This window comes from Ruditapes philippinarum, unplaced genomic scaffold (assembly GCF_026571515.1).
Source record: "Ruditapes philippinarum isolate M1 unplaced genomic scaffold, ASM2657151v2 ctg914_1_1_1_1, whole genome shotgun sequence".
NCBI classification, from domain to species: Eukaryota; Metazoa; Mollusca; class Bivalvia; order Venerida; family Veneridae; genus Ruditapes; species Ruditapes philippinarum.
Genome location: NW_026856575.1, coordinates 285520 through 308325, shown reverse-complemented (window position 1 = coordinate 308325; position 22806 = coordinate 285520). Strand labels below are relative to the sequence as shown.

At 34.0% G+C, this 22806-nt stretch overlaps 1 protein-coding gene across 1 annotated transcript in view; it reads left to right on the top strand.

Annotated features, from left to right (window-relative positions):
* The first annotated feature begins 10905 nt into the window (after positions 1-10905).
* The window catches only part of LOC132747029 (transcription factor Sp8-like), a 33897-nt gene continuing 21996 nt past the window's right edge, over positions 10906-22806 (top strand). The window contains exon 1 of the mRNA XM_060736337.1: positions 10906-11158. Within this exon, the coding sequence (XP_060592320.1) occupies positions 11108-11158 (51 nt within the window). The 5' untranslated portion in view covers positions 10906-11107. The remainder of the gene's footprint in view (positions 11159-22806) is intronic.

Below are 22806 nucleotides of genomic sequence, written 5' to 3'. Positions count from 1 at the left end.
TGCTACTGCCAACTTCACGTTTTATAATTTTGCTACTGCTTCTGCTGAGCTACTGCTACTGCCAATTTCACGTTTTATAATTTTGCTACTGCTACTGCTGTCCTACTGCTACTGCCAATTTCATGTTTTATAAATTTCCTACTGCTACTGCTGAGCTACTGCTACTGCCAACTTCATGTTTTATAATTTTGCTACTGCTACTGCTGAGCTACTGCTACTGCCAACCTCACGTTTTATAATTTTGCTACTGCTACTGCTGAGCTACTGCTACTGCCAATTTCACGTTTTATAATTTTGCTACTGCTACTGCTGTCCTACTGCTACTGCCAACTTCACGTTTTATAATTTTGCTACTGCTACTGCTGAGCTACTGCTACTGCCAACTTCACGTTTTATAATTTTGCTACTGCTACTGCTGAGCTACTGCTACTGCCAACTTCACGTTTTATAATTTTGCTACTGCTACTGCTGAGCTACTGCTACTGCCAACTTCACGTTTTATAATTTTGCTACTGCTACTGCTGAGCTACTGCTACTGCCAACTTCACGTTTTATAATTTTGCTACTGCTACTGCTGAGCTACTGCTACTGCCAATTTCACGTTTTATAATTTTGCTACTGCTACTGCTGTCCTACTGCTACTGCCAACTTCACGTTTTATAAATTTGCTACTGCTACTGCTACTGCTCACTGCTACTGCTAACTTCCTACCGGTCCAGGTGATTTGTGCATGACATTGTGTTGAAAGACCCAGTAAGGGGAACTAACTCATAATTAGGTATTTGTACTTAATAAACCGCAAGTTACTTTCATGTGAAAGTTGCTAAGTCCTGTTTATTACGTTTTACTTAACCTTATCAGCGTCTGCTTATCCGAATCGAACAAAAATCAGAGTGCCAAGATTAGTTATTAGTAAGCAAAGTTCAAGGTGTCATGCATGGGTTATTTCAGCCAGCATAGGTCAGGGTGCCCTGAATAGTTTCAGTTTACAAAGTTCAGGGTGCCATGAGTAGTTTTCTGCAAGCATAGTTTAAAATGTCATGAGTGGTTTTCAGCGAGCATCGTTTAGAATGTCATGGGAAGTTTTCAGCCACGATAATTCAGAGTGGTATGAGTAGTTTTCATACAGCATAGTTTAGGAATGCCATGAGTAATTCTTTATAAAGCAATACACTAAATGTCATGAGTGTTTTTTTTTAATTAATCAAAGTTTACGTATAGATTTCGGTTAAAAAAAAATCAAAAAGGAAAAAATGATGCCATGATTAGGTTTCAGTTATCAAAGTACAGGTTGCCATGAGTAGCTTGTAGTATACAAAGTTCAAAGTGCCATGAGTAGTTATAAGTAAACATAGTTCATGGTGCCATGAGTAGCTTTTAGTAAGCGAAGTTCAGGGTGCCATGAGAAGCTTTTAGTAAGCAAAGTTCAGGATGCCATGAGAAGCTTTTCGTAAGCAAAGTTCAGAGTGTCATGAGTAGCTTTTAGTAAGGAAAGGTCAGGATGCCATGAGTAGCTTTTAGTAAGCAAAGTTCAGAGTGTCATGAGAAGCTTTTAGTAAGCGAAGTTCAGGGTGTCATGAGTAGCTTTTAGTAAGCAAAGTTCAGGGTGCCATGAGTAGCTTTTAGTAAGCAAAGTTCAGGGTGCCATGAGTAGCTTTTAGTAAGCAAAGTTCAGGGTGCCATGAGTAGCTTTTAGTAAGCAAAGTTCAGGGTGTCATGAGAAGCTTTTAGTAAGCGAAGTTCAGGGTGCCATGAGTAGCTTTTAGTAAGCAAAGTTCAGGGTGCCATGAGTAGCTTTTAGTAAGCAAAGTTCAGGGTGCCATAAGTAGCTTTTAGTAAGCAAAGTTCAGGGTGCCATGAGTAGCTTTTAGTAAGCAAAGTTCAGGGTGCCATGAGTAGCTTCTAGTAAGCAAAGTTCAGGGTGTCATGAGAAGCTTTTAGTAAGCAAAGTTCAGGGTGTCATGAGTAGCTTTTAGTAAGCAAAGTTCAGGGTGCCATGAGTAGCTTTTAGTAAGCAAAGTTCATAGGTGCCATGAGGGTAGCTTTTAGTAAGCAAAGTTCAGGGTGCCATGAGAAGCTTTTAGTAAGCAAAGTTCAGGTGCCATGAGTAGCTTTTAGTAAGCAAAGTTCAGGGTGTCATGAGAAGCTTTTAGTAAGCAAAGTTCAGGGTGTCCATGAGTAGCTTTTAGTAAGCAAAGTTCAGGGTGCCATGAGTAGCTTTTTAGTAAGCAAAGTTCAGGGTGCCATGAGTAGCTTTTAGTAAGCAAAGTTCAGGGTGTCATGAGAAACTTTTAGTAAGCAAAGTTCAGGGTGCCATGAGTAGCTTTTAGTAAGCAAAGTTCAGGGTGCCATGAGTAGCTTTTAGTAAGCAAAGTTCAGGGTGTCATGAGTAGCTTTTAGTAAGCAAAGTTCAGGGTGCATGAGTAGCTTTTAGTAAGCAAAGTTCAGGGTGCCATGAGTAGCTTTTAGTAAGCAAAGTTCAGGGTGTCATGAGTAGCTTTTAGTAAGCAAAGTTCAGGGTGTCATGAGTAGCTTTTAGTAAGCAATGTTCAGGGTGTCATGAGTAGCTTTTAGTAAGCAAAGTTCAGGGTGCCATGAGTAGCTTTTAGTAAGCAAAGTTCAGGGTGCCATGAGTACTTGTATGTTAACAAAGTTCAGGGTGCCATGAGAAGTTGTATGTTAACATAGTTCAGGGTGCCATGAGAAGCTTTTAGTAAGCGAAAGTTCAGGGTGCCATGAGTACTTGTATGTTAACATAGTTCAGGGTGCCATGAGTAGCTTTTAGTAAGCAAAGTTCAGGGTGCCATGAGTACTTTTAGTTAACATAGTTCAGGGTGCCATGAGTAGCTTTTAGTAAGCAAAGTTCAGGGTGCCATGAGTAGCTTTTAGTAAGCAAAGTTCAGGGTGCCATGAGTAGCTTTTAGTAAGCAAAGTTCAGGGTGTCATGAGTAGCTTTTAGTAAGCAAAGTTCAGGGTGCCATGAGTAGCTTTTAGTAAGCAATGTTCAGGGTGTCATGAGTAGCTTTTAGTAAGCAAAGTTCAAGGTGCCATTAGTAGCTTTTAGTAAGCAAAGTTCAGGGTGCCATGAGTACTTGTATGTTAACAAAGTTCAGGGTGCCATGAGAAGTTGTATGTTAACATAGTTCAGGGTGCCATGAGAAGCTTTTAGTAAGCAAAGTTCAGGGTGCCATGAGTACTTGTATGTTAACATAGTTCAGGGTGCCATGAGTAGCTTTTAGTAAGCAAAGTTCAGGATGCCATGAGTAGTTGTATGTTAACATAGTTGAGGGTGCCATGAGTAGCTTTTAGTAAGCAAAGTTCAGGGTGCCATAAGTAGCTTTTAGTAAGCAAAGTTCAGGGTGCCATGAGTAGCTTTTAGTAAGCAAAGTTCAGGGTGCCATGAGAAGCTTTTAGTAAGCAAAGTTCAGGGTGTCATGAGTACTTGTATGTTAACATAGTTCAGGGTGCCATGAGTAGCTTTTAGTAAGCAAAGTTCAGGGTGCCATGAGTAGCTTTTAGTAAGCAAAGTTCAGGGTGCCATGAGTAGCTTTTCGTAAGCAAAGTTCAGGGTGCCATGAGAAGCTTTTCGTAAGCAAAGTTCAGGGTGCCATGAGTAGCTTTTAGTAAGCAAAGTTCAGGATGCCATGAGTAGTTGTATGTTAAACATAGTTCAGGGTGCCATGAGTAGCTTTTAGTAAGCAAAGTTCAGGGTGCCTTGAGTAGCTTTTAGTAAGCAAAGTTCAGGGTGCCATGAGAAGCTTTTAGTAAGCAAAGTTCAGGGTGTCATGAGTACTTGTATGTTAACATAGTTCAGGGTGCCATGAGAAGTTGTATGTTAACATAGTTCAGGGTGCCATGAGTAGCTTTTAGTAAGCAAAGTTCAGGGTGCCATGAGTAGCTTTTCGTAAGCAAAGTTCAGGGTGCCATGAGTAGCTTTTAGTAAGCAAAGTTCAGGATGCCATGAGAAGCTGTTAGTAAGCAAAGTTTAGGGTGCCATGAGAAGCTTTTAGTAAGCAAAGTTCAGGGTGTCATGAGTAGCTTTTAGTAAGCAAAGTTCAGGATGCCATGAGTAGCTTTTAGTAAGCAAAGTTCAGGATGCCATGAGTGGCTTTTAGTAAGCAAAGTTCAGGGTGTCATGAGTAGCTTTTAGTAAGCAAAGTTCAGGATGCCATGAGTAGCTTTTAGTAAGCAAAGTTCAGGATGCCATGAGTAGCTTTTTAGTAAGCAAAGTTCAGGGTGCGATGAGTAGCTTTTAGTAAGCAAAGTTCAGGGTGCCATGAGTAGCTTTTAGTAAGCAAAGTTCAGGGTGTCATGAGTAGCTTTTAGTAAGCAAAGTTCAGGGTGCCATGAGTAGCTTTTAGTAAGCAAAGTTCAGGATGCCATGAGAAGCTTTAAGTAAGCAAAGTTCAGAGTGTCATGAGTAGCTTTTAGTAAGCAAAGTTCAGGGTGCCATGAGAAGCTTTAAGTAAGCAAAGTTCAGGGTGTCATGAGTAGCTTTTAGTAAGCAAAGTTCAGGGTGCAATGAGAAGCTTTTAGTAAGCAAAGTTCAGAGTGTCATGAGTAGCTTTTAGTAAGCAAAGTTTAGAGTGTCATGAGTAGCCATTTAGTTAGCAAAGTTCAGAGTGTCATGAGTAGCTTTTAGTAAGCAAAGTTCAGAGTGTCATGAGTAGCCATTTAATTAGCAAAGTTCAGAGTGTCATGAGTAGCTTTTAATAAGCAAAGTTCAGGTTGTCATGAGTAGCATTCAGTAAGCAAAGTTCAGGGTGTCATGAGTAGCTTTCAGTAAGCAAAGTTCGGAGTGTCATGAGTAGCTTTTAATAAGCAAAGTTCAGGTTGTCATGAGTAGCTTTTAGTAAGCAAAGTTCAGAGTGTCATGAGTAGCAATTTAGTTAGCAAAGTTCAGAGTGCCATGAGTAGCTTTTAATAAGCAAAGTTCAGGTTGTCATGAGTAGTTATATGCTAGCATAGTTCAGGGTGCCATGAGAAGCTTTTCGTGAGCACATTTCAGGGTGTCATGAGTAGTTACATGTTAACATAGTTCAGGGTGCCATGAGTAGCTTTCAGTAAGCAAAGTTTAGAGTGTCATGAGTAGCTTTTAGTCAGCAAAGTTCAGGTTGTCATGAGTAGCTTTCAGTAAGCAAAGTTCAGAGTGTCATGAGTAGCTTTTAATAAGCAAAGTTCAGGTTGTCATGAGTAGCTTTTAGTAAGCAAAGTTCAGAGTGTCATGAGTAGTTATATGCTAGCATAGTTCAGGGTGCCATGAGAAGCTTTTCGTAAGCACATTTCAGAGTGTCATGAGTAGTTATATGCTAGCATAGTTCAGGGTGCCATGAGAAGCTTTTAGTTAGCAAAGTTCAGAGTGTCATGAGTAGGCTTTTAGTTAGCAAAGTTCAGAGTGCCATGAGTAGTTATAATATTAACATAGTTCAGGGTGCCATGAGTAGCTTTAAGTTAGCAAAGTTCAAGTTGGCACGAGTAGTTATATGTTAACATATTTCAGGATGCCATGAGTAGCTTTCAGTAAGCAAAGTTCAGGGTGCCATGAGTAGCTTTTAGTAAGCAAAGTTCAGGGTGCCATGACTAGCTTTAAGTAAGCAAAGTTCAGGGTGCAATTAGTAGTTATATGTTAACATAGTTCAGGGTGCCATAAAAAGCTTTCAGTAAGCAAAATTCAGGGTGCCATGAGTAGCTTTTAGTAAGCAAAATTCAGGGTGCCATGAGAAGCTTTCAGTAAGCAAAGTTCAGATTGCCATGTTTAGCTTTCAGTAAGCAAAGTTCAGGGTGCCATGGGTAGCTTTTAGTAAGCAAAGTTCAGAGTGTCATGAGTAGTTATATGTTAACATATTCAGGGTGCCATGAGAAGCTTTTAGTTAACATAGTTCAAGGTGTTGTTTGTAGCTTTTACGTCGCAAAGTTCTAAGTGCCATGAGTAGTTATATGTTAACATAGATCAGGGTTCCTTGAGAAGCTTTCAGTAAGCAAAGTTCAGGGTGCCATGAGTAGCTTTTAGTAAGCAAAGTTCAGGGTGCCTTGAGTAGGTATAATGTTAACATAGTTCAGGTTGTCATGAGTAGCTTTTAGTAAGCAAAGTTCAGGGTGCCATGAGTAGTTATAAGTTAACATAGTCCAGGGTGCCATGAGTAGCTTTTACTTGGCAAAGTTCGGGTAACCATGAGTAGCTTTTACTTGGCAAAGTTCGGGTAACCATGAGTAGTTATATGTTAACATAGTTCAGGATGCCATGAGTAGCTTTAAGTAAACATAGTTCAGGGTGCTACGAGTAGTTATAAGTTAACATAGTTCAGGATGCCATGAGTAGTTATCAATTAGCATAGTTCAGGGTGCCATGAGTAGTAATCAGTTAACAATTAGTAGATTTCAGTTAACTATAAGTTACTTTCAGTTTACAAAGTCCTTGATGTCATGAGTAGTTATTAGCATAGTTTATGTTGCCATGAGTAGCTTTTAGTAAGCAAAATTCAGGGTACCATGATTAGTTTTCATCATCATGAAAACTACAGATAAAATCAAAGTTGATCTGTGAATATATTTAATAGAAATATATTCTACATGTAACAAATTTTCTTTAAGGTCTTAGAGCCGTTAGAAAATATACGTATTTCAATTGTCAATTATTTCAATTATGGTTATATAAGGGAGAATACTCAAAATTTTAATCTATAATGTTTATGTTAGAGTTAATTCCCTTGCACCGCGATTGAATGCATTTTTTTCTTTCAATTAAAATGTATTATTTGTTTGCTTCTTTTACATGAGCCCTTGTTAATTTTTGTTATCTGCTAACATCTTATTTGCCGTTGAAACTGTACTTTTGCAAATTTTTAGTGCTGCCAGAATACTCGGAACAAATGTTTCAATGATGAAATTAGAATTATCTATTTTGCATGCAAACACATATCTATTCCAGCTCATGAACTAATTTTTGGGATGTAATAAAAGACTACAGTATGTGACGTAGTGCAAGTAATCAATATAAACAATTAGATATCAACATTGTGATTGACACAAAAGTTATGATAAGTATTAAAATCAGGAATCAACATATGAACTGATCAGTATTAAACTCTAAATCAATCGGAATCAATATTTAAACCTGGATCAACCGAAATCAATATTGAAACCGTGATCAATATCAAAATTGAAAACACAATATTGAAATTGGTATCAATATTGAAATTGGTATCAATATTGGAATTGGAATCAATACTAAAATAGGGATAAATATTAAAATCAATATCAAAAGCGGTATCAAAATCGTAATCAGTGCTAAAATCAGGAATATTTAATAAGGGAGTAATACTAAAATCAGGATCAATATTGAAATCGGAACCGGTATGAGCTTGATTAGTACCCCTATATTATAAAGATCTAAATCAAAATTACTTTCCTGTGCATCGGTCGAATGTTTCTCCACCGTTCACTTTTTTCATGTAACGTTTGTGTATTCAATAAGCTGCTGCTAAGGGAGCGTGAATCAAAATTGGAATTTTAGTAAATGTTAGGATTAATAATGATCAATTAATGTGAAATTTGAATAAATTATTATTATAACATATAAGGGTCAAAAATTAGCATCCTGATCGTCATCCAAAATTGATTAAATTAATACATGTATTAGGATAAATAATGATCTATATCAAACGTTGAATTATGTTAATGTGAAATTAGGATAAATAATGATCAATACCAAACGTTAAATTATATTAATGTGAAATGAGGATAAATAATGATCAATATCAAACGTAGGGTGAATGTGAAATTAGGATAAATAATGATCAATAACAAACGTAGGGTCAATGTGAAATTAAGATAAATAATGATCAATATCAAACGTTAAATAATGTCAGTGTGAAATTAGGATAAAAATGATTAATATAAAACGTAGGGTCAATGTGAAATTAGGATAAATAATGGTCAATATCAAACGTTAAATTATGTTAATGTGAAATTAGGATAAATAATGATCAATATCAAACGTTGAATTAGGTTAATGGGAAATTAGGATAAATAATGATCAATACCAAACGTTAAATTATGTTAATGTGAAATTAGGATAGATAATGATCAATAACAAACGTAGGGTCAATGTGAAATTAAGATAAATAATGATCAATATCAAACGTTAAATTATGTCAATGTGAAATTAGGATAAATAATGATCAATATCAAACGTAGGGTCAATGTGAAATTAGGATAAATAATGATCAATATCAAACGTTAAGTTATGTCAGTGTGAAATTAGGATAAATAATGATCAATATCAAACGTAGGGTCAATGTGAAATTAGGATAAATAATGATCAATATCAAACGTTAAATTATGTCAATGTGAAATTAGGATAAATAATGATCAATATCAAACGTTAAATTATGTCAATGTGAAATTAGGATAAATAATGACCAATATCAAAAGTACGGTCGATATGAAATTAGGATAAATAATGATCAATATAAAACGTTAAATTAGGTCAATGTGAAATTAGGATAAATATAAAAATAGGGGTTAATATCAATAAGTGTATATCATACCAGGATCATGTACAAAAATATCAATTATAGAATTAGGATCAATTTCATATAATAATATCGAATTAGGGATTATTATTTATTAAGATAAGGATCGTATTGAAAATAAATAGCATCAAAATAAAAATAAAAGTTTTATATGATCTGGATAATTTCTTGAAATTGGATTAACATGTGGCAGATCTTGCGTAAGACAATTTCTTATTTGATAGGCAGGAAATTGACAGTTTTTATTCAACGTTTTAATGTATATAATGAATTTTGATCTAATATAGAATTGTGAATGCTAGCCCAATCATGTAAACGTATAACAAAATTCAATGTTAGCATAATGTCTTTGATATTTTCACCAAATGGCAATAAACGACAATAATACCCAACTCGATCAGGCCAAACCAGTCATCCATTTAACAAAATTTCAAATGGTCTACAATAATGGAATATCATGTCCAACCATAATGAAGTCTTCATTAAAAGTCTCGCTTCCTATTGTTATAATTAAATCTGATTTGTTTTCCATCAACAAAGTGAACGCTTATTGCCCGCTATAAATTATTTTCATTGACTTAAGCGACATCATTTTCATTAACTTAAGCGGAAACAGTTGTTAGGTCATACAATTGGATTCTGGGTAATAGGATGACGGGGCATTTGCAGGAAAAATAAATTGGCGGCGGTCCCACGAGACTGTCTTCTGATGGAAGGGAAAACCATCGAATTAAGTGGAATTTAATGTCGTCTGCTGGCTAAAGATTAATTGAAAAGGTCGAAATGAATCTTCAGTGTACAGCTTGGGTAAAAACATCCATCTGCAAGTCAATTTTTGAAAAGTGTTTTTTCCAGCACATATACAATACACGAGCATATACATTTAATTTAATAAACTGTGAAAATAGAATAGATATAAATTATACTAGTATTAGTAATTTGTACACTTCTAGTTGAGAAAAAAAATGATTCCATATTATTCCCGACATGATCTTTGGATTCTTTCATATGAGGAAACTATATCCAGCTAGCTTACGGAACATCGGTGGATCAACTCAGGTGCCCGTTCATGTGCTTGAAATAATGAACGGAAGGGCACTTGAGTTCTAAGCTAGAACTTTGCCATATGACCTATATTGTGTTGGTGCGACGTAAATCCCCCCAAAAAATCCCCCCCCCAAAAATCAATGCGAATGACAAATAACGAAAGCAAGAATAAATGCGAATTTTGTGACATAGTATTTATAATAAGACTTAACAGCCTTTTTAATTTGAGACCACCTAGTGCGGGGACCATAAAGCACAGTTTAACACTCACTTAAAAGTTAAAGACAATTTGAATTATGATAATATATTTTATGATTTGTGATGTTGTATCGTTAAAATAAGTCTTATATTGACTGAGAAAAACGTAATTCCAAGTTACTAGACATTTGGAGTTACTAAATTAATAACCATGAAAAGTTTAATTTTAAGGCAATGGGTATACTTTTAAAAACCCAAATTTTTTTTAGGAGTTTTTCCATCCCCTTCTTAAAATTTTTGTCTTTTATCATTTAAAGGGAAAATTTTTATTTTTTTGTTTGAATATTTTTTTTCTATAAATGATTAGCTTACTTACTTTTTAAACTTTCTTTTTGTTCACCTTTATAGTGGGTTTATAAGTATAAAAAGGCTCCACATAGAATTACTTTAATATTTTGTTGTGACGAGTGTTGGGGCAAGGTTTTTGCCATGCTAAAATTTATAGTTGTTAAAAAATAAAAACCAAATTTTTTTATAACGCGCTAAAATGAAAAAATTTTTTTTTTAAATTTTTGTTTTTTTTTGTTTTTTTGTTTGTTTGTTTTTTGTGAAAATCTTGCGGGTTAAGAAAGTAACCCAATGAAGGATACCCAAAGGGGGGATGTGGGATAAAATTGATAAAAGTCAGGTATAAAAGCCCCTTTGTATAATTTTACAAAGACACAGCTTGTTTTGATAAAAATACTGTACGTAGAAAAGGAAACCCGGGATTTTAACATTGGGAAAAATAAAAAATCGCAGGAACCCAAAATTTACCCCATAAAACCCCCAATCTGAAAGATTTTTAAATTTAAATTTATTGTGGGGAAGTTTTTTAAATTTTAATTGGATATGCCCAAATTTTGAGGGAAGATTTTGCCCTTCTTTCCACATTTCCCTTTAAAATTTTCATCACATTTAAATTAATAAATTTTAAAACCCCAAGGCGGGGGGGTTTTTAACTCCCCCCCAATTTTTTTACACTTTTTTTCAACAAATACCCCTTTCCCCGTCTGCTTAATTAAACGGTTCGAAGGGAAGGCGTGAACGGGTGTTTCCGATTTCGTAACATGGACCGGGTTAAAGTAAAAAAAATATCCGATCAGCTTGATACGACCGAATCTTCTCTTTATGATTGAAGAGTCATCCTTTAATTTTTTTGACCGAACTTTTGCCGTCTGGAATATTGAACCGGTACATATCGTACAAGTGGATATCAAGTTTCTGGAGTATTTTTTATTTGAACAAAGTTGACGGTTGACAACTTGAGAAATAATTGAAACAGTCGGATGTATTCGAATGATTTTGGTAGCTTTTGTCAGCGATGGAATGAGAAACAGGTATGTACTTTTATCATACTATTAATTGTTTATTCTAATTTTCACTTTTAATCGTATCAAATATCTTAATATAAACTTATCATATTATTTTCTCTCTCAAAGATTTCCGTCATTTACAGACTGAATGAAATCCTTACGTATAATTAAATGGTTTGTTAAGCCTCAGAAATTGATAAATGTTTCGTTCTGTGAAGAAGGCAAACATTAGTTTTATGAACTTTGTATTAATTGATTTAGAACGATAATTTATAAACAAAATAAAGAGTGATCAATGCGACCTTATGTGTCAAAATGTAAACAAAGTGGTTTTTTGAATTCCATTCCAAAAACTAGATCACTAAACTTTTACTAAATGCCAAAATGGAAAGGACGCCGAAAAAAATGACTCGGCTATATTGTCAATGAGCTCTTTTTTTTGACAATGTAATATAACTTGTGACCAAAAATAATAAAGAAAAAACTTTTAAGAAATAATAGCATTTTCGATGCTTCATGGGCCTTTAAATGTTTTTCTTGATAATACTGTCCGTTGAAAAAAAATGAAAACAAAAACAAAACAAAAACGATTTCTAATTTTGATTTTTAAATTCTGATAAAAACGCTTTAGTTTGATATCTTAAAAAACAATCCATGCTAAATATTAACCTCGTGGATGTAACTGATTTTATCCCCGCGACCAGTGCAGACCAAGAACAGCCGACACATCTTAGTCTATTTAAAGATTTAAGCGTGGTTAGGGTTTTAAACGCAAGTGCTGATTTAGTAATAAGTTTGAATACAGTTTCTTTTTAAATATTAAGAAGTTATATAAAATTGAATTAAATATTCTGTTTTGCATCCTCAATCCCGTATTTACTTGCTGTCGCACAGTGCCTTTCAATCTAAAATCCTGCGTATATATACATGTACATGTATAAGGTAAGTTATAGGAGTATCTTGATCTGGAACTTTTATATGATTCAAAAGGATTTTACTGGACCAGGATCCGGGCGTCATTTTAAAAAAGGATTTTACTAGGCTAGGTTCAGAGCATCATTTACAAAAGCTAATGTGACTTTTTACTGAATTCATTATTTTAAATAATTACTTCATAACTTTTGATTTATTGCCCTTGGCGCTATACATCCGGGCATATTACTCGAATAAGCATTGAATTATTGATTTCATACCTTGAGTTATTGTCCTTGGTGCCACACAGCGTGACTGATTTCTCGAGTAAGTGTCTTAATATTCACTTCATATCTTTTGAGTTATTGCCCTTGGCGCCACATAACGTGGCTTGAATATGCTTTTAAAATTTGACTTTTTATCTTCTTAGTTATTTCCCTTAGCGTCACACCACGCAACTGGTTACTCGAATAAGTATTTAAGTTTTGACATCATAACTTTTGAGTTATTGCCCTTGGCATCACACAAAAAAACCGGATGTGGCTGATTTTCTCTACATCTCATTAAAGAAAAAAGTATAAAACTATATAAGACAAACTTTTCAAATAAGTCTATTATTGCTGACGTTTTTTTTTCGGCGAAAAACCCTCCCGAAAAACAGTTTTACTTCCTGTAAAAATTTTCAGGAAAAAAACTGAATATATTTAAAAATTTTTATTGGGTTCCCTTTTTAAAATTAAAAATGGAAAACTAGAAAACTTTATTGGCCATTCTAAAATAAAATGTAATGGATAAGTCTTGCCGTTTTAAAATAAAATTTCAAGGATAATTATAAAATAAAGTGTTTAGGAAAGTTTTTGCCATTATAAAATAAAATGTAAAGGATGGTTCTAAAATCAAATGTACTATATATTTCTTTAACTTTCTTATTAAATTGCTGAGATATTTGAATTCTTTTAACCATACTTCCTCCCACAAAACATTTTACACTGCGTTTAGATATCATTTTCTAGTGGACAGTTTATTTAACATAAGAACTTACTAAGTTTATAATACACACAAAACTTACTAAATGCTGTCCAAACAACGACACCACCAAAAACGTTCACGATCCTGTAAGTTGAAATAAGTTTATATGAAAATACCGAAAAACACACCAAAAATATGAACTTAACAGGTACCCTCAGTTTATGCTGTTCAAATTATACGTATGGTCACTGATGTTTTCAATTGATATATTGTTTTACTTTTTATGCCCCCGCCATGTAATGGCCGGGGCATATAGTGTTACCCTGTTCCGTCCTTCCGTCATTCCGTCATTCCGTCCTTCCGTCATTCCGTCATTCTGTCATTCCGTCATCATCAGTTTCCGTTCATTATCTTAGTAATGGTTGCACACATTCAACTCAAATTTGACATATGGATATGTCGTGAGAAAATACAAGTCAAGTTCGAATTTGGTCATGGTTTGATGATTTTTGGCAGAGTTATGCCCCTTTTACTTTAAAATAATATGAAATTTTCAGTTTCCGTTTCATTATCTCCCCAATGGTACAACAACATTCAACTAAAACTTAACATATGGATATGTCATGAGAAAATACAGGTCAAGTTCGAATTTGGTCATGGTTCGATGATTTTTGGCAGAGTTATGCCCCTTTTACTTTGAAAATAATATGAAATTTTCAGTTTCCGTTCATTATCTCCCCAACAGTACAACACATTCAACTCAAATTTGACATATGGATATGTCGTGAGAAAATACAGGTCAAGTTCGAATTTGGTCATGGTTCAATGATTTTTGGCAGAGTTATGCCCCTTTCACTTTGGAAATAATATGAAATTTTCAGTTTCCGTTCATTATCTCCCCAATGGTACAACACATTCAACTCAAACTTGACATATGGATATGTCATGAGAAAATACAGGTCAAGTTCGAATTTGGTCATGGTTCGATGATTTTTGGCAGAGTTATGCCCCTTTTACTTTGAAAATAATATGAAATTTTCAGTTTCCGTTCATTATCTCCCCAACAGTACAACACATTCAACTCAAATTTGACATATGGATATGTCGTGAGAAAATACAGGTCAAGTTCGAATTTGGTCATGGTTCAATGATTTTTGGCAGAGTTATGCCCCTTTCACTTTGAAAATAATATGAAATTTTCAGTTTCTGTTCATTATCTCCCCAATGGTACAACACATTCAACTCAAACTTGACATATGGATATGTCATGAGAAAATACAGGTCAAGTTCGAATTTGGTCATGGTTCGATGATTTTTGGCAGAGTTATGCCCCTTTTACTTTGAAAATAATATGAAATTTTCAGTTTCCGTTCATTATCTCCCCAACAGTACAACACATTCAACTCAAATTTGACATATGGATATGTCGTGAGAAAATACAGGTCAAGTTCGAATTTGGTCATGGTTCAATGATTTTTGGCAGAGTTATGCCCCTTTCACTTTGAAAATAATATGAAATTTTCAGTTTCTGTTTATTATCTCCCCAATGGTACAACACATTCAACTCAAATTTGACATATGGATATATTTTTGGAATGCCCAGGCCAAGTTGGAATTTGGTCATGGTTCAATGATTTTTGGCAGAGTAATGCCCCTTTCACTTTGAAATTAATATGAAATTTACAGTTTCTGTTCATTATCTACCCAACTACTCAAATTTGACATATGGATATGTCAAAGGAATGGGCAGGTCAAGTTTAAATTTGGTCATGGTTCGATGACTTTTTGGCAGAGTTATGTCCCTTTCACTTTGAAAATAATATAGATACATCTTAGGAATAAGCAGTTTAAGTTTGAATTTGGTCGTGGTTCAATGATTTTGGACAAACTTATCTTTCTTGAAAGTTGTAAAAATTTGGAACTTTCAGTTTCAGCACTGAAATGTATGTAGCCATTATTTTGGCTACAAATATGAAATATGCTATTTTCAAAAGGTTTAGACTGAATAATTTCAGTGCCTTGAACATTGTATGAAAATGGTTTGTGTTAACATTGAAAAGTTTTAAGGGCTTTGAACTTAAAATGAAAAAAAATTATTTGTGCAAACAAATTTGGAACTAAATATTATAACATCTGAAATTTTGGCTGCAAGCGGGGGCATCCGTGGCATGATGACACATTTCTAGTTTTGCAAATATTTTGCATATTAATCAAGTATTTATGAATATAACTGCCTACCGCCTGCATAGATGTTGGTGCTAGTAATTGAGCTCACTTACCGGAACACGACATGTTCATTTAGGAACACAGAAAATCTTACAGTGTTCCATTGTTCAAGTTGATTATTCTGTCAATTTTAAAAAAAGGTAATTTTACCGATGAAAGGTTCCTTACCTATGTTCGTGTTTTCAGAGTTTTTCAAATTTCGTTTTCATTAAACTTTAATTGTTTCAGTCAGTTTTTGTGCCCCCACTTTAGTGGCGGGCATTTAGATTTACCCTTGTCCGTCCGTCCGTCCTTCCGTTCGTCCGTTCTCTTTTGTGTCGCACGTAACTCAAAAAGTATTTGACCTAGAGTAATGAAACTTTACAGGAATGTTGATCAGCATGTGTAGTTGTGCACCTGGGTATTTTCGTGTGGATAGTTTTAGTATTTTTAGAGTTATTGCCCTTGACTAAGTAAAATTTTGCAATTTTCAACTTGTGTCGCATGTAACTCAAGAAGTATTTGACCTAGTCTTGAAACCTTACAGGAATGTTGATCAGCATGTGTAGTTTTGCACCTGGGTATTTTCGTGTGGATATTTTTAGTATTTTTAGAGTTATTGTCCTTGACTTAGTAAAATTTTGCAATTTTCAACTTGTGTCGCATGTAACTCAAAAAGTATTTGACCTAGAGTCATGAAACTTTACAGGAATGTTGATCAGCATGTGTAAATGCGCACCTGGATATTTTCGTGTGGATATTTTTAGCATTTTTAGAGTTATTCTTGACTAAGTAAAATTTTGCAATTTTCAACTTGTGTCGCATGTAACTCAAAAAGTATTTGACTTAGAGTCATGAAACTTTACAGAAATGTTGATCAGCATGTGTAGTTGTGCACCTGGGTATTTTTGTGTGGATATTTTTAGTATTTTTATTGTTATTGCCCTTGACTAAGTAAAATTTTGCAATTTTTAACTTGTGTCGCATGTAACTCAAAAAGTATTTGACCTAGAGTCATGAAACTTTACAGAAATGTTGATCAGCATGTGTAGTTGTGCACCTGGGTATTTTTGTGTGGATATTTTTAGTATTTTTATTGTTATTGCCCTTGACTTAGTAAAATTTTGCAATTTTTAACTTGTGTCGCATGTAACTCAAAAAGTATTTGACCTAGAGTCATGAAACTTTACAGGAATGTTGATCAGGATATGAAGTTGTGCACCTGGGTATTTACAATTGAATTAATTTAGTATTTTTAGAGTTATTGCCCTTGACTTTTGTGCATTTTGCAATTTTCAACTTAAGTCGCATTTAACTCAAAAAGGATTTGACATAGAGTCATTTAACCTTACGAGAAGTTTGCTCAGCATATATAGTTTTGCACCTGGGGTTTCGCTTGTGGATTTATCCAGTATTTGTAGAGTTATTTCCCTTGACTTAGTAAAAACCGTTTCATTATGTTGTTATTTGTTCCTTGAGTGCTTGAGTTAGAATCAACCAACTTTACAGGAATAATGATCAACATCACTAAATTACAGGAATAATGATTCACATCGCTTTGAAGCTATGCACCTGGGTCTTTTCATGTGGACTTTTTTCAGTTTTGTTAGAGTTATTGCCCTTGACTTACAGTAGTATAAATTAGCAATTCACAAGAATGTTGGTCAGCATGTGTACTTATGCACCTTTGGGTTTGCTTGTCGTATATTCAGTATTTGTAAAAATTTCTAGCCCTTTACTTAGTAAAAGATTTTTAGTTTTCAAAAAATATTTGACTTAGAGTCATAAGATTGACAGAACAGTGGCGCGGTGGGGGCACCCGTGTCCTATGGACACATTTCTAGTTTATATCTAAAATGACATTTGGTATATATAAAAGATTAAACAATTTACATTGACAGTAAAAATGAACTGTAAAGAAATTATTAAGTACAACATAAATTGCTCTATTTGAATGCGGAGTTTAAATTTGGCTCTGGAACTCCAAACCACAGTTAATGTGGTGGATGGGGGCTATGGACCACTTTTAGGTATATCTTAAGTTATCGCAATTGTTTTTGTTTTTGAAACAAAGGCCGGTTGACAAAGATTTTGCAGTGTTTTCTTTTTTTTCTTTTTCATCATAGCTGTTTGCATTAAAATAGAGATAAAACCTTTTTAATGATGTTTTTTTTTAATTCATTATCCTTTTATTTCTGTTTGCAATATTTTATTTAGTTCTTTAAATAATACTGACAATAATGCAAATGATTACAAAATTTATCAAGTCAAACGTAAAAACAAGTAACAGGCACACCTAACAAAAACTGTAAAATAAAGTGTGTTCTACTTTGAACAGACATCAATATGCAAGTTAATTTCTATATTTACAAAATGGTGTTGTTTTTTTCTTAGTTACAAGAAATTGCTGTCATAGATAAGCAAGCATTTCTACCATTTCTATACGTACTGAAAAAAATAAAATAACATATGCAAGTTAACCAGTTTTATTTCGGCCGAGTATCTTTTCTAAAGATATTTCTTGTTCTTTTTGCCGCGTTAAACGCATCATTTCTCTGGAATATTTGTTATTATGTTTCAAAGTCATGGTTTAAAAACTAGACACGATTACATGAAACGAATGTCTCTACAAAATCATTGCACGCGAAGATGTCCGGAATAAAGAGAAGACGATCTGAAAATGACTTAATGACAATATAATTTGCTATAGTTTAAGGTTTCAAATGTATGAACATTACGAAAATTAAAGCATCACTCGCCTTGTTTTAATTGACAAAACAGGGTATTTATTAGGAACTAATCATTTTAATGTTCATTAGGGAAACGTGACTCTTACATGACGGAGACATTGTGAAATGTACTTTTTCTGTAAAAAATGTACTTTTAGAAAGTCGATAGCCATCACAAAGAAAGCCGAACGCTGTTTAGAATCTAATCGCTGATTGGTTGATATGCCATCGATTGATTGTTTTTGTTTTGTTTGTTTTTTGTTGTTGTTGTTGTTTTTCTTTTCTTTTTCTAATAATAAGTAACAGCAAGTAACCATGAAACAGACTGTCGTTGTTTGTATTTGTTAAGAATTATATAAGAAAAATATCAGGATTACTCTACTGGCGAGTGTTCCGCATAACGTTAATCGCAACTGTTCGGTCCTTTCCGTCAGTCTTCAGATAAGGATGATTAGGCATAACGTACGGAATTTGCCGAAAATGAACGAATATATACGACTTACCGATTAAAAGAAATAATTGAAAGAAAAGGATCTTTGCTTTTGATATTCACCACCGAGCTTTACAACTTTAGCAGGCTTTCACTTTCCATTATCATAATGATAAATGTATTAATTTGTGAAGCAATAAACCAGCTTGTTCGCACGTGCATATGTCATTGTGTTTGTGTTGAGAGGGGGTGGTAGGTGCATATGGATCAATTTACAAATGTACGCACATTAGAATGTTGTCATTTGGTTTTATTCGGTTTTAAAGTTACTTTATTTTAAACTGTCACAATTGAAATATTAGTTAAGAAGTGTGAACCACGGGGGGGGGAATCACGTGACTTTGTATAGTAATACCCACGAGAAAATGGCGACTGCTGAGCCCCGGTAAGTACCTTATTATGTTAAATTAAGGTGACAAACGTTTCTTAAATCAAAACAAAACCTAGCGTATCATATGCGCGTTAATTTTCTTCAAATGATAATACAAAGTGCATTATCCTACGTTTTGTGGTTTTTGAGAACATTGTTTGAATTGTGTGAAAATTGCACATTCAGCGATAGTAATTCGCACGAAGCAATATAATTTGGTACAAAAATAAATGAAAATAAACTTACTTTCTGCACTTAAGACACAAAATCAATCATTTTATTGACATCTGTTATCGTAGAAGTTCATATAAAATGTCTTCTCCTTTGCGTTTTTGGTCCAAATTGCAAATACTGAAAAATAAATGATGGTGTTTTAATATTTCCTTCTGCACAGTTATTTCTTTATAAATCTAGTTCTAAAGATAACGGATGTGGGTCCAGTCTAACGTGAAAAAGGGCCAAGTGTAACGTACATTGTTGAGTATCAATGTCAATGTCTCATTTAGTTATTTTAAGTTAAGTAATCTTTTATGAAATTATATGAATATGAATACATGTATTATGGAATAATATGAATTATTATTAAAATACTCTCTCGATATTTGTTTCTCTGTCACCGTTGACGGAACACACTTGCAAATTTGAAACCAAAAGAATTATAAAATAGTTTCGTCACATTTAAGTAAGCTATTGGAAACTGTGCTTGAAACTTACTATTTTGTTTTCGTGTAACTTACTATCCAGAAATTGATCGTTTTACTTACTAAACACTTGCAAAGAGCATTTGTAGGCTACAGACCTTCGAACAAAATTTTATATGGAATTCTACAAGAACAGACGTCAATAAAATGATTGATTTGGTGTCTTTAGTGCAAAAAGAAGGCTTATTTTCATTTATTTTGGTACCAAGTTATATCGCTTCGTGCAAATTACTATCGCTGAATGTGCAATTTTCAAACAATTCAAACAATGTTCTCAAAAACCACAAAACGTAGGATAATGCACTTTGTATTATCATTTGAAGAAAATCAACGCGCATATGATACGCCAGGTTTTGTTTTGATTTAAGAAACGTTTGTCACCTTAATTTAACATAATAAGGTACTTACCGGGGCTCGGCAGTAGCCATTTTCTCGTGGGTATTACTATACAAAGTCACGTGATTCCCCCCCGTGGTGAACGTAACAGTTAAAGATAACAATATGATTTCAATCAACATTTTTATTTATTTATTTATTTATTTTTGTATGAATACAATGTATTCATAGATGCCAATATTAAAACCTGGTTGATTTTAACTTCAGTAATTTGCTTGGTTTTGGAAATCAATAATTATAAAATTTTGTCATGAATTTTCAAATGATTATTACTTCTCTGTATAGACGCTATGAAAGAGAAAACACCCAACGATTTAGATAGCTTAAAGGAAGTGACATAGAAGCAACTTTAGCACACGATTTGCGACGTTTGGACGAGCGAGACAAAGTGTTGATACTGTTTTCCGGTATATACCAAACAAGGCGCTTAAATGATTAAATTTAAAAACATGCCTTTTCACCCGCCAAAATGCACTTTAAGACGTCTAAATTATCTTTTTATACCGATTTATGTACGATCATAAATGAAAAATGTAAGAATCGGCGAAAAAAGCAGCATTTTTCTACTTTGTGATTATGATTTCTGCGAGCGTCTGGTGGTACTGCTCCAACACTGCATGTAGTGAGTTAAATCCATTTAAGACAAGTTATGCAAAGCAGCGATTTCAAGTTTGCGCCTTCTCGTTGGCATGATAAAATAAAGATGAACAAGGCAAAGGCAAGATGCACAGGACGCAGCCTAAAACTAAACTTTTTTCTGACCTTCTTTTGAATGGATAATATGACTTTTTACTACGTCTGCCCACACATTTGTCGTCTGCTTTCTCCTATAAAACACGCGGGTTTTTTTTAACTCAATGAAACTTCATCACACATGTTCTTTGCGCACGGTATTGTAAGAAACTGTGCAAGAATTATGGGAAATTTATTTCCATATTTCAGATTATGTCAAACGACCAGTAGTACACGTTGTTCTTATGAAGTGTATATAACGACATGTGAAGTATTAAACGTCCTCTTATAGTCACAGAAATAGCGCGTGTGCATGTCGCACGCGAATTTTCAAGAAAAGGGAATAATGAACTTTCGTTTGAAACGGCATCTGATTCAGTTTAAGAGGCAATTTAGTTCTGAAAAAGGAAAAAAAAGTTTTACTTTAGATGTAACAACGTGGTAGAAATAAAATTGTTTGTAGGGGTTTTAAATGTCCAAGCAGGAAGTGATGCAGGAAACTCGATTTATTATCAAGTCCCCACAAACCCCTTAAAATAACCAACAACAACAACAATAACAACAACAAAACAACAACCAAAGCATTTGTTTACATGTATCTCCTTTGTACTTTGCATTTTTTAGTTTTCGAATTTTATATATCGCTAGTCAAAAACAACAACAAAGAACACCCCAGCGAACTTGTATGTAAATTTTGGTCTGAACAGATATTAAAAGACCCTGGTATAATACACGTGTATATCCGCATATGTTTCGTAACTTACTTTTAAGAATAAGCACAATTTGAATTTATTCACAATTATAACAATTACATTGCGTTTAATTGTCCACCATTCTATGTATTTTTTTTAAACTTTAGCGAAACGGTTTTAGTGCGCATGCGCTAATATCATTCGAACTTCTGTAATATCACGTGATCATAGATAAAGAACGTGATTGCTCTGCTACATGTCAAAAACATGAATATATTTTCAAATAACCAACCAAAGGCATGACAAAATGTATCACGTAACTTCGCTGAAAATATGGTGTTCATTCAGAGCTTTCTCCCCTCGCGTGATACCAATCTGTCCGAATACCAGCTCTTTCGCTTTAACGTAGACCGTTTTAGGGTTTTTAGCATTCCAGCTGTTAAATGTTAAAACATGTCTTTAATTGTCTCTCTGTATTTAGTGAAGCTTTATTCGTTCAAGTCTATAACCTTAAAGGTATACATGTATGTGGTATTTTTGAAGCAATTGCAACCATTCGGGTGTTACCGTCATACTTATTTCAAAATCACCGAGGTCTTCCCAATGAACTTGGAGTTACAAGTTGTTTGCTTATTGGTTGAAAACAAAGACACTCCATAAAATGAATAGAATAGCCATAATTTTGTGACGGCCTAAGAAGTTTTGTAACGTACATTGGTGAAAATGAAATGGCCAACTATCTGAGATGGTTCGAGATGAATAACTAGCAAAGTCGTTATCATATACATGTACAAATATCTACAGAATCTTGTTTTAATAGGGTAGTGCCTAACTGATGTTTCCCATAATTTATCCTACATTGGTATGTCAAAAAGTATTACAGTTCTTTGTGTAAAATAGATATTTTTAACAAAAGTTTTGGAAGGTAATGAAAATGTAGTATAAAAAGGATAATAATAGAATATCTGATCTAAAGTTTACAGTATATAAATAACACATAGGTTTGTGTGTAACAGTAAAAAAATATCCCAAGAAAAAAAAACGTAATAGTATTTTTTCCAGGGATGATATTTTATGACTAGTACCCCGAACAAATAAATAATTGGAACACTGTTTATATAGGTTTTAATTTTTTTTATATTTCTACTGTGCAAAAGTACTTTTAACTATGTACCGAAAGAAAATTTTAAGCAATTTGGTACACTTAATTAACAGTAAGAATAACTCACATTGGCATATGGGAAATTAACATTACAAAAAAAAGTGAGGGATATTAACATACAATCTCGTGGCACTTAAATTGTATCACTACAGGGATGTATGTACAAGACAACAAATGAGCATGACACAGTTGCATATCGCATTCCTTATCCTTAATGTAGTAATATTCCACACTATGCTATGCGCAGATGTCCGGTACGACCGTACGACACATTCGGTGCTTTCGGCGCTTTGATTTGCCTGGTTAGAACGTAA